This window comes from Branchiostoma floridae, chromosome 6 (assembly GCF_000003815.2).
Source record: "Branchiostoma floridae strain S238N-H82 chromosome 6, Bfl_VNyyK, whole genome shotgun sequence".
In the NCBI taxonomy this organism is placed as follows: Eukaryota; Metazoa; Chordata; class Leptocardii; order Amphioxiformes; family Branchiostomatidae; genus Branchiostoma; species Branchiostoma floridae.
Window position 1 is genome coordinate 2,779,166 of NC_049984.1, and position 10,876 is coordinate 2,790,041.

General features: G+C 44.0%; 1 protein-coding gene across 1 annotated transcript in view; it reads right to left on the minus strand.

Annotated features, from left to right (window-relative positions):
- The window catches only part of LOC118417453 (ATP-dependent DNA helicase Q4-like), a 79,882-nt gene extending 69,362 nt beyond the window's left edge, over positions 1 to 10,520 (minus strand). The window contains exons 1-9 of the mRNA XM_035823016.1: positions 10,339 to 10,520; positions 9,347 to 9,432; positions 9,055 to 9,088; positions 8,249 to 8,298; positions 6,134 to 6,274; positions 3,630 to 4,843; positions 2,701 to 2,921; positions 880 to 1,047; positions 155 to 319 (exon numbers count right to left, since the gene is read on the minus strand). Coding sequence (XP_035678909.1) covers positions 155 to 319; positions 880 to 1,047; positions 2,701 to 2,921; positions 3,630 to 4,843; positions 6,134 to 6,274; positions 8,249 to 8,298; positions 9,055 to 9,088; positions 9,347 to 9,430 — 2,077 coding nt within the window. The 5' untranslated portion in view covers positions 9,431 to 9,432; positions 10,339 to 10,520. The remainder of the gene's footprint in view (positions 1 to 154; positions 320 to 879; positions 1,048 to 2,700; positions 2,922 to 3,629; positions 4,844 to 6,133; positions 6,275 to 8,248; positions 8,299 to 9,054; positions 9,089 to 9,346; positions 9,433 to 10,338) is intronic.
- Between the last annotated feature and the right edge of the window lie 356 nt (positions 10,521 to 10,876).

Here is a 10,876-nt window from a genome sequence, read left to right on the forward strand (position 1 = left end):
GTTCCGAAAAGTGGTCAGATGTTTCAAACAGCATACAATGTCTTTCGATTAAAAGTTTCATCAGTGACTGAGACATCTGAGTATAATATTTGCCGAGCTACATTGAAAATATGGTGAGAGGGATTGATTTAGTTTTACATAGCACACCGCTTACCCTGTAGCTCTCCATCTTCCGCAGGGGGGTAGAGAGGTTCCATGGGGGGTGGGGGAGGAGGGGGTTCGTAGGCGGGGGCGGGGAGGGACACAAAGTCCTCGGCAGGCTGGGGTTCAGCAGGACACTCTGCAGTCTGGCTGTCTGGTGCACTGGCCGCTTCAGGCTCTGTAAGGAGAGAACATTTGTTCAGCTCTCTGACTCTGGACAGAAAAGAGCAATCCTTTATGCAGACCATGCAGAGTGAAGACTGAAAATGACTCAAGTACAACTTTCTGAAAGTGAAAGATTCAGATAGCAGAAGGAGATATTTTACCAGCATGCTCATGAATTTAAGTTGAATGGGTTAAATCTTTCATCAATAAAATCGGCTAAAACAAATACATGTAATTCCCTATCAAATAAAGAAAAAAGACATCCACACTTTTTGAACTCTTAGATAAGGAAGTGTCATCCTAGTTAGTTTAGTCCCGGTAGGACTAACCTCACATTTCCAAACCGGGCTGTTTGTGGAAATGAAAAATAGATCTGAAAAGTATACGTAAAGATATACACAAATAATGCCCACAATTACCGGTATTCTCTTTCCGTCTTGTGTAGTTCGGTTCCTTTTTATATCATACTTTTTGTTCCGAAAAGCTGCTCTGTTGGGCCCTGGTTTATGAATGTGACGTAGGTCTAAACTAACAAGGATGGCACTCAAGCTAGGAAGTAAGTAAATCCCTCACGTTGAGGATTCCGTCCCCCGGACGTCCCTCCCACTGAGCTGGGTCTCCTGCCTACAGCCATCATGGCAGCGTCCTCCAGGGATGGGAACGGGCTCGCCTCCGCTTCCACTTCTTCTCCTCCCTCCATCTCTGGGTCGCTGGTCCAATCATCCTTCGCTCGCTGGCTCACTGGAGGAGACAGTAGAAGTTTGTACCATTCTGGCTATGGCCCAATGATGTATCTTGTACCAAAAGCAGCCTGGCCGGTCCCGGGTTTTCAAATATGATGTAGGATGACATTCAAGCTAAGAAATAAAGCCCTTACCTGGGTCACTGGTCCACTCATCCTTCGCTCGCTGGCTCACTGGAGGAGACAGTAGAAGTTTGTACCATTCTGGCTATGGCCTAATGATGTATCTTGTACCAAAAGCAGCCCGGCCGGTCCCGGGTTTTCAAATATGATGTAGGATGACAGTTTTTTTATTGAGTGGGCCGACTACTCTCTCTTCGCAGCCAGGGGCTGAATTGCGAGGAGCTGACAAAGGGCGGGGCTAAATCGCAAGGGTCTGGAGCAGCTGCCAGGTGAGCCAACTCAGCCATAAGACTGCAGGGTTGAACCACTCACACCAGGAAGGACCCCTACTCTTTTCAACAAGTACAGTGGGTTCTTTAACGTGCTCAAGGTTACCTGACTCAGGTGCAAATGAGTGCCTAGCTTTAGTTTGGGAGTCTTCTTGGATGCAAAGTTTGCTTGAGGAGAACCACACTTTGAACATGTTAAAGAACCTACAAGAACCTCAATAATGATCCTGCTGGGTGTTAAGTGTATCAAAATGTACATTTATGGGGAGATTTTTTTATGGGGAGATTATACTGGTTAATACAGACAGATACACAAACATAAACCCAACCTTTGCCATTTGCTGTGCATATTATCGCCCACCCTGTAATTGTTCACTTCCCTTCATTTATTGTTCTGCTACACTATACAGAGTTTAGACTGGCTAATACACACATGAACAAACCCCAGATGAGGTGAGGTGAGGTGAGGTGAGGTGAGGTGAGGTGAGGTGAGGTGAGGTGAGGTGAGGTGAGGGAGGTTAAACTGGCTAACACACACAGAAACAAAACCCACCTTTGCCGTTAGCGGTGCATTCATATTTTACACCATATATAATATTATAAGTTAAACTGGCTGACACACATTTAACAAAGCCACCTTTCCCGTTAGCAGTTTACTTGGTCACCCAGTGCCCCTGCTGACCACCCTGTGATTGGTCCCTCCCTTCATCTATAGTTCTGTTACTCTATACAGAGGTTAGACTGGCTAACACACACATGAACAAATCCCACCTTTGGTCGCCCAGTGACCCTGTGATTGGAACCCTTCCCCTCATTTATTGTTATGTTACACTACACAGAGGTTACACTGACTAACACACTCTTGAACGAACCCCACCTTTCCCGTTAGCTGTGCACTTGGTTGCCCAGTGGCCCTGTGATTGGTCCCTTCATTTATTGTTCTGTTACACTATACTGAGATTAAACTGGCTAATATACACATGAACGAACCTGACACCTTTGCTGTTAGCTGTTACACAGTGACACAGAAACAAACTCCACCTTTCCCGTTAGCGGTGCATCCAGATTTTACACCATATATAAGATAAACTGGCCGACACACATGAACGAACCCCACCTTTGCCGTTAGCGGTACACTTGGTCACCCAGTGCCCCTGCTGCCCACACTTGAAGCAGACGTCCTGTGATTGGTCCTCCGTTCATTTTTTGTTACACTATACGGAGGTTACACTGGCTAACACACACACAAACGAACCCCACCTTTGCCGTTCGCGGTGCACTTGGTCGCCCAGTGCCCCTGCTGCCCACACTTGAAGCAGACGTCCTGTGATTGGTCCCTCCCCTTCATCCTCTGTTTCCACATCATCCTGCGATACTTCCCTCCAGTCATCTGCCCGCCCTTCCGCTTGTACGTCTTCCTCTTCATGTTCAGCCGAACAAAGTTGTCCTTCCGAGCGGCCCCTGCTGAGGAGCCTGAAGATCTTGAAAAAGAAGGATTTTTAACTTTTACCTTTTACAAAAGGTTGGTTGGAACCAAACCTGTCTTACAGTTCATCGCCAAACAGAGAGTACAGTGGTTTGGCCACCTGACAAGAATGCCAACCATGCTGGCTTAATTGCCCACACCACCAGACACTCAGGTGTCAGGGCCAGAGGGAGACCACACCCCGGCACAAGGGGAAGGACAAAGTAAAGTAAAGTAAAGAACATTTTACAAAGAGACATCCAATTACCTCAAATGAGGAACCTAAAGATGTGGGGCAATGAAGGACCCTTGCTTTTACTAATTTTCAAAGAAAGCACCATAGATAAGGAACCTGAAGAACTTAGGAGAGAAAGAAGGCAGAGTTCAAATTCAGAGCTCTTTTTTTTAATACAATTAGAAGCTTTCATCACAGTTCAATCTCTACAACTACTGTACATATTATTAAGATTCAGAAATTACTTCCTAAACTTATCTGGTTGTAGAGATTCAATTGTCTTTTCAGTATCATCCAACCTTTAACAAAGTTTCATAAAATATATTTTCTGCTGCTTAAGTGAGATGATTCTGACTTGAAAATGTTGCTGAAAAATTCCAACAATCCCGTTATGTTAGTTTTAAAAGTGAACATAAACTTGAACAAATAGTCAGATACTAGTTCATAATATGTTTTCTTATGAAACAAAAGTTACTTGAAAGCTGTTACCTTGGAGCAGAGAATCTCTTCTTCATGTTTCCTTCTTTCTTCACTTCTTTCTCCTCATCTTCTTCAATCAGATCTTCAAGACTCTTCTGCTTCTCTCCAGACTCTTCCCTCATTCCTCCTTCTGTCCCTCTTTCCTTCCCTTCTTCCATGTCATCATCAAACTCATAAAGGTCACTTTCCTTTGCTGCTTTCTTCCTGGGTTTTTTCTTGCTTGATGTTTCTTGTGTCTCGGCTCCTGAAGACACTTTTCTCCTCTTTCTTGGAGCTGGTTTTCTCATAGGAGAATCTTCTTTGTCTCGTACTTCTGGCAAGTCTTCTTCTAGCTCCTCTACTTTCCTCTTCATTCGAGTTCCAGAAACTTTCTTGCTTGCACTTTCAACCGGATTGTTGACATTTTTAGTCCTTGGTGTTCTGATCATTGTTTCAGATTTAGAAACAGACACTGTAGATGATATTTTGGGTGCAGTATCAGCGTGTATTTGGTCTACTTCCATATCATCAAATTCTAAACTACCCCTCTCAGTCGTACTGGCAAGGCTGTAGTCCTGGCTGCCGTGTTTGGTCCATTTCTTACCTTCACCACGAGGCGTAGACGTTCTCTGAGAAGTAAAGTTACAAACAGCACTTTCACTTGCAACAAAACTTGGCTGTGAACAACTACTAGACATACTTGTCTCACTAACATCACCAGTCAAAGAGTTGAACTCTTTGTTTTCACTTTCAGGTACAAACCTGTCTGTGAACGCTTCTGTATCTCCCAGCATCTCAGGATGGTTCACCGTTGCTTGGACAGACTTCTTGCTTTCAGGAGTGTCTGGCTCAAACGTTGCTGCATAGTCACCGCCAGCGCCCTTCGCACACCTCTGTAACCAGGCAGTGTCGAACCTGTTCCTCAGCTTTGCGTTCTGCTGTCCGAACGGGACGTTACACGACATCCCGGGTCGCGTGGTCAGCGGGGTTTTGTTGCGTACCATCTTTGGAGTCCTGTGAAAACATATAGCTTCACCTGTTTCACCTGTTTCACCTGTTTCGCTGTCATCTTCATGGCGGGTGTCATCCGCAACACCTGAAGTGTCTCCATCCTGTGTTGTAACATGTTGGGACGTCTTAGATGGTGTGCGGAGGCTTGGAAACTTTCCTAGGCTTGAAGGGTTTTCTTTTGCCTTGGAGTCATCCTTGACAGCCGTCTTACTCTTGAGAGACGTGGGCATGCTCTGTAACACAGGAAAACAAACATTAACCTTGCATAGCCTTCTAAGAATTTCCAAAGTAAGACTTTGGTTAAAAAGTTGGAATGAGGTAATGGCTGTGTGGAACGCTGCTTATGTTTCCCGTGGAACATGTGGGTCATGGAAGACAGAAGGAGGAAATGATCGAAATATGATACAAGTGAATGGGTTAATGAACGAGTGATGGGATGAGCGAACGAATCAGTGGAGACCTCTGTTGGATAAGTGGGTGAGTGATTGAATGAATTAATGATTCTATGAATGACAGAACAAATGAGTGAATGAATGAATGAATGAATGAATGAGTATGAATGAATGAGTGTATGAATGAGTGAGTGTGTGGATAAATGAGTGATCTGATGAATGAATGCTCCTATACCTTGACAAACAGCAGTGCAGACCCCTGCTCGAGTTTGAGTGAGGGTGAGTGAGTGAATGACTGATTGAATGAGTGAATACCTCTCTAACTTAAAAAACATCAGTGCAGAGCTCTGCTTGAAGTTCCTGCCAAAGGAGGTGAGTGAATGAATGAACGATTGAATGAATGCCCCAATACCTTAACAGATATGAGTGCCGACCTCTGCTTGAGTTTCTTGCCGAATGGGTGAATGAATGATAGAGTGAATGAGTGAACAAATGCTCCTGTACCTTGACAGACTTGAGTGCAGATCTCTGTTTGAGTTTCCTGCTGTATAAGAGTGAGTGAATGAATGATAGTGTGAATGAGTGAACGAATGCTCCCCTTCCTTAACAGACATGAGCGCCGACCTCTGATTGAGTTTCCTGAGTGAGTGAGTGAGTGAGTGAGTGAGTGAATGAATGAATGACAGAGTGATTAAACAAATGAATGCTCCCCTACCTTGACAGACTTGAGCCCCGACCTCTGTTTGAGTTTCCTGCTGCATGAGGGTGAGTGAGTGAATAAAAGAGTGAGTGAATGAATGAATGATAGTGAATGAGTGAACGAATGCTCCCCTACCTGGTCTCTGCTTGAGTTTCCTGAGTGAGAGGGTGAGTGAGTGAGTGAATGAATGAATGACAGAGACAGTGATTGAACAAATGAATGCTTCCCTACCTTGACAGACATGAGTGCGGACCTCTGCTTGAGTTTCCTGCTGTATGAGAGTGAGTGAGTGAATGAATGATAGTGTGAATGAGTAAATGAATGCTTCCCTACCTTAACAGACATGAGCGCCGACCTCTGCTTGAGTTTCCTGCTGTATGAGAGTGAGTGAGTGAATGAATGATAGAGTGAATGAACGAATGCTCCCCTACCTTAACAGACATGAGCCCCGACCTCTGCTTGAGTTTCCTGCTGTAAGTCTCCACCAGGGAAACCTTGGTCTGTGTCCTGGTCTCCTCCACATGGTCGGGCGTGGCAGGTTTGTTCAGGCTCGAGCCCCACACATCGTCTACCTGTGAAACATAACCAGGGCTCGAAATTCATTTTTGGGAATAGGTGCAATGGTGCACCCAACCTAGAAAATTGGATGCACCAAAATATTTTTGGGTCCACCACATAAAATAAAGTAGAATATCAGAATAACCTAATTGCAAACCTACTAAATTAGTAATTTGAACGGAGCTCTTCAGAAAGTACGACGCCAAATGTGTCCCCTTACCAGTTTTGTGGTCAGACATTAGCAACCACAAAAAGCCACCCATACCTAGGTGTTACGTTAACAACTGGGCTGAAGTGGGGTGTCCATGTTAACAAAATAACAACCAAGGCTAAACAGACATTGGGAGTGATCAAACGTAACTTGTGGGCATGCCCAGCCCGCGTAAAATCACTTGCATACACGTCACTGGTAAGACCTAACCTTGAATATGCTGCAACAGTATGGGATCCGTATACAAAGAAAGACAAAGATAAACTGGAAAGGGTACAGAACCAAGCTGCCAGATTCTGTACAAACAACTACAACAGGGATGCTAGTGTTACCAAAATGAAAACAGATCTACAGTGGACATCACTTGAAGACAGAAGGAAAATGTCCAGACTTTGCATGATGTACAAAATGACCAATAAGCTGGTGGACGTACCGACTGATAAGTATCTAATACCAGCTCAAAAAAGAACAAGAAACAGCCATGACTTCAAGTACCAGAGTTTCCAAGCTAGGATTGATGTGTTCAAAAATTCGTATTTTCCCAGAACTATCGTAGATTGGAATTTGTTATCACCAAGTACAGTAGGGGCATCTTCTCTGGATAGTTTTAAAGAACGCTTGCAGTTAGATGTGCAAAAGTTAGGTGTGACGGATCGTTCAGTGTAATATAACCAGCTGCTGCCGCGCCGCGTGCCTGCGAAGCTGGTGTGTTACGCCGAATGGCGGTTATACCGGCTATACAGATACAGATACAGATACGATGACAGACATTATAATTTCTTTCTAACGTCTAATATTCTTAATTCTAATGTCAAGAATATGGTGTTTACTTAGTATACTGACATCTTAACATACATAAGCCTATGAAAATATTTGGGTGCACAATAAATAGGGTGCACAGCTCCAATTTTGGGTGCACCTGGGTGCACAAAACCCCAGTATTTCGAGCTCTGATAACACTTCTTGTTATCACTCCAACATGGTGGCATCGTGTGGCACAATCAGTAAGGTGTTTGGCTCAAACCCCACAGGTAACGGATTCAAAACCGCTGATGTGCCCTTTTGTTTGAGCCACACCTCAAGCATGTTAAAGAACCCACCACACTTACTTAGTATTGAATATAGTAGGGGTTCTTCCCGGTTTGAGTGGATCAAATCTTAGTCAGGTCTCCGATTGATATCTTGAAAAGGTGATAGACAGGCTTTTACAAAGTTTTAGCCAGGCATGCGTCAACGCGTGACCCACCTTTCTTAGAATAACAAGAAATTTGACGCTCTGGACGCCCTTACACTGGGGAAAAAATCCTCTGACAAGCATGAAATTCTGATTGACCAGGGATGCTACCAGGTCATCTGTGGTCACAATCTTCTAATTTGACCTTTGTAACAGCATTTTTGCCTTTTAGGATACCTTAGAATGCACTATTTTAATTCAAAATCATCAAAAACTCTGCACCATGGAAGGTGGATGCCCCCGGACCCCCTACAATAGTCACATACGGCGACTCACCAATAAATTTGGACTCCCTATTATAAAATCCTAGCTAAAAGCCTGGTGATCCTGTTATGTCATTCCTTCCACAAATGTGGTAAAACTAAATAAGTGGTACTTCACAAAATGGTTTACTAGGCATTTTCATGCATTTCATGACAAATCAGACATGAGATCTAGAACCTACCAGACGGAGAAGTCAATACTAATTAAGTCTTCTCTGCAACCTTTGAGAGATTGTAAAATTGTACTAAAACTAGTAAAAGTAAAAGTAAATTATTTCACCTTTTCCTGCTCCTGTCTTTTCTTCAGACTGTAGTACTCTTTGTAGGTGTCTGAAACAGACAAACATTGATGTTCACTTAAAGGACCATATGGCAGAATTGACCATACTCAAACATACTGCGATATTCAATATCTTGAACTTAAAGCATGGCCTCAATTTCATATCCACTCTCCACTGTGAAATTATGAAACCCCGAATATATGTTAGCCCTGCATGAGTACCGCTCCAGAGAATTATTTCAACAGTGAACTTAAAAACACAGTAAAGACTCCTTTCCCCCTTACTTACATCTTACATCTTCCCCAGGTAGGCTTGAGGGCCTGTCAGTTAAGAGCATTGTCTCTTCCACTCTTCCTGATCACGGAAGATCCCCTCCTCTTCCAGTCTAACTAGTCTGCCCAGTCTGTACTTTGTCAGTATCTCCTGTATGTTGCCCCTCCATCTCTTTCTGGGTCTACCTAAGGGGTGCTTGCCCTTTGGTCTGTCCTGGAGAGCTATCTTCGGAATTCTTCCCTCATCCATTCTTTCCACATGTCCAAGCCTTCTTAGGGCTGCTCTTCCTATGTCTTGTTCTATTGACGTTATGCCTAAGGTTTCTCTGAGGTACGTGTTTCTCAGTCTGTCAGCCCTCGTTTTGCCCAGCATGGTACGGACGACTTTCATTTCTGCAGCCTGTAGTCTACTGTCCTTTTCCCTACTGTCATTAAATTAAGTCCCTGCTAAATCATCATCATGAAATAAAATCATTACTACAGTATTTCACGTTGATAAAAGCATAGTGACAAAATAACAAAAGTTGTGCTACCTTTTACGTCTTGTGGGGCAGCAGCGATGTCATCCTGTGAGTGTGAACAACAAAGCTGTCAAAAGTGAAAACTGCCAGCTAGTAAAAATCCAACTTCCAAGTGACTACTACCCCCTCACCCCAACCTCTGCTTGGAGAATATGAATTCAACCACATAGTTTTCTTGACATAACTCCCACAAATGCATCGCAACATACACACACTGTTACAGAACTTTCAAATTGTGAACAAGGCAACAAGCTTAAATTCTGATACATTTGTATCAACATCTTTTTACTGTAGAATTTCGTACCTTGTTGGGTTTGCGACTGTTTTCTGACACAAACTCTGCCTCCCAACTCTTCAGCCTTTGCTTCAAGGTGCTGAGATGCTCCATGGCTGGGCTGGAACAGATTTAAAACATCAGAAAACTGGAAAGGGTATCAGGCATCACAGATGTAAACTACAATGGACTGATGTACTAGTAATATGGGTGAGAACACGCTACCTTGAGAGCTCTAAATGATCCGCAGAAACCTGAGATGAGAGTGAGCTGAACTTCAAGTCTTGAAATGGAGTTCCTATTTGGCTGAATCAACTCTACTCTACTCTAGAAGTTGATTTCCAGGTCTATCAACATGGATGAACTAAACTGGAGCAGTATACATGTAATAGTGTAACAGTGGGGTTCAAGTGCTGCCAAACTGATCACACCAAAAGCTCTGACTCTGAGCCTTTGGCGTTGTGGTTTGCACATTGAACTTTAACTTCATTCATCCATCTTTTGCTGCTTGTGTCAAGTAGATGTTGGCAACTTGGTATTCTGGAAATAGGCTGACTTGTGTCTGTGTGTGCGCAGGAATTTCTGTTCAGAAACGTGTGACAGTCACTGCCGACTTCCGCGTTCAAAGAACAAGGAAATACCCGCCGAGCTAAACAGGGGGCGCTTTTAAACCACCAACAGTTGCCGAGGCCTGGACAGCGATAGCTTTCAAAAACTATGTAGAGGGGCCAGGTCTGACAACTCCAGAGCAAATTAAGTAGCCCTACTTTCCATAAAGTGAACAAGGTACTCAGAATTCTTATCGTTCTCGAAGAAGGTTATGAAAAGTCTGACATTTAGATCCTTTGAGTGTTTAGTGTCCGTCACCACAAAACGCCCCCCTCCCACTGTACTGCTCGACCAACAAAACTGCAAAATATGACATTCCCCGCAATGTCTGACGTCAAAACTACAGAAACAAGCAGACTGGAGTACCTGTTATCATATAACGTCAGAGGTACCGTACTTGAGACTTTATTTACCTTCTGCCGACGTGTCCAAGTTTTGTTTTTGCCGCCAAATCAGCAGGGCGCAGCCATATTGGTCACGGGTAGTGCGCAGGCGCGGCGCCGAGCATGACGGGTAAGGCGCGAAACGTGCACCTGTTGACCTTCGCAGCAGGTGACCTTCAGAAAGGACAAGATTCTCGTTATACTGGGGCTGTCTAGAGTTTTCTGACGTCTCAAACTATGATTCTTCGAGTAAACTTAGTTCTTGAGTATCGGAGGTTTGTGATACGTGAAAAAATCACGACTAAAGTTATCAAAACAAGTTCCGATTTCACGGCAAAGGATTTCGCACCAACATGCCAAGAAAAACACACCGTTTTAGCACGTTTTTCACAACGCTCGCGCATGCTAAATGCGATAATTATGAGCGGAAACGCTCAATGCTAAGCCAATTTTCACCTCCCCTCTAATCCTGACTGAGCGACCTTTGGTTGTCCATTATCCCACAGAAATACCGTTTCACACCCCCATTCAATGTGAACACACAACACCGGGCTTCCAGACGGTGTAA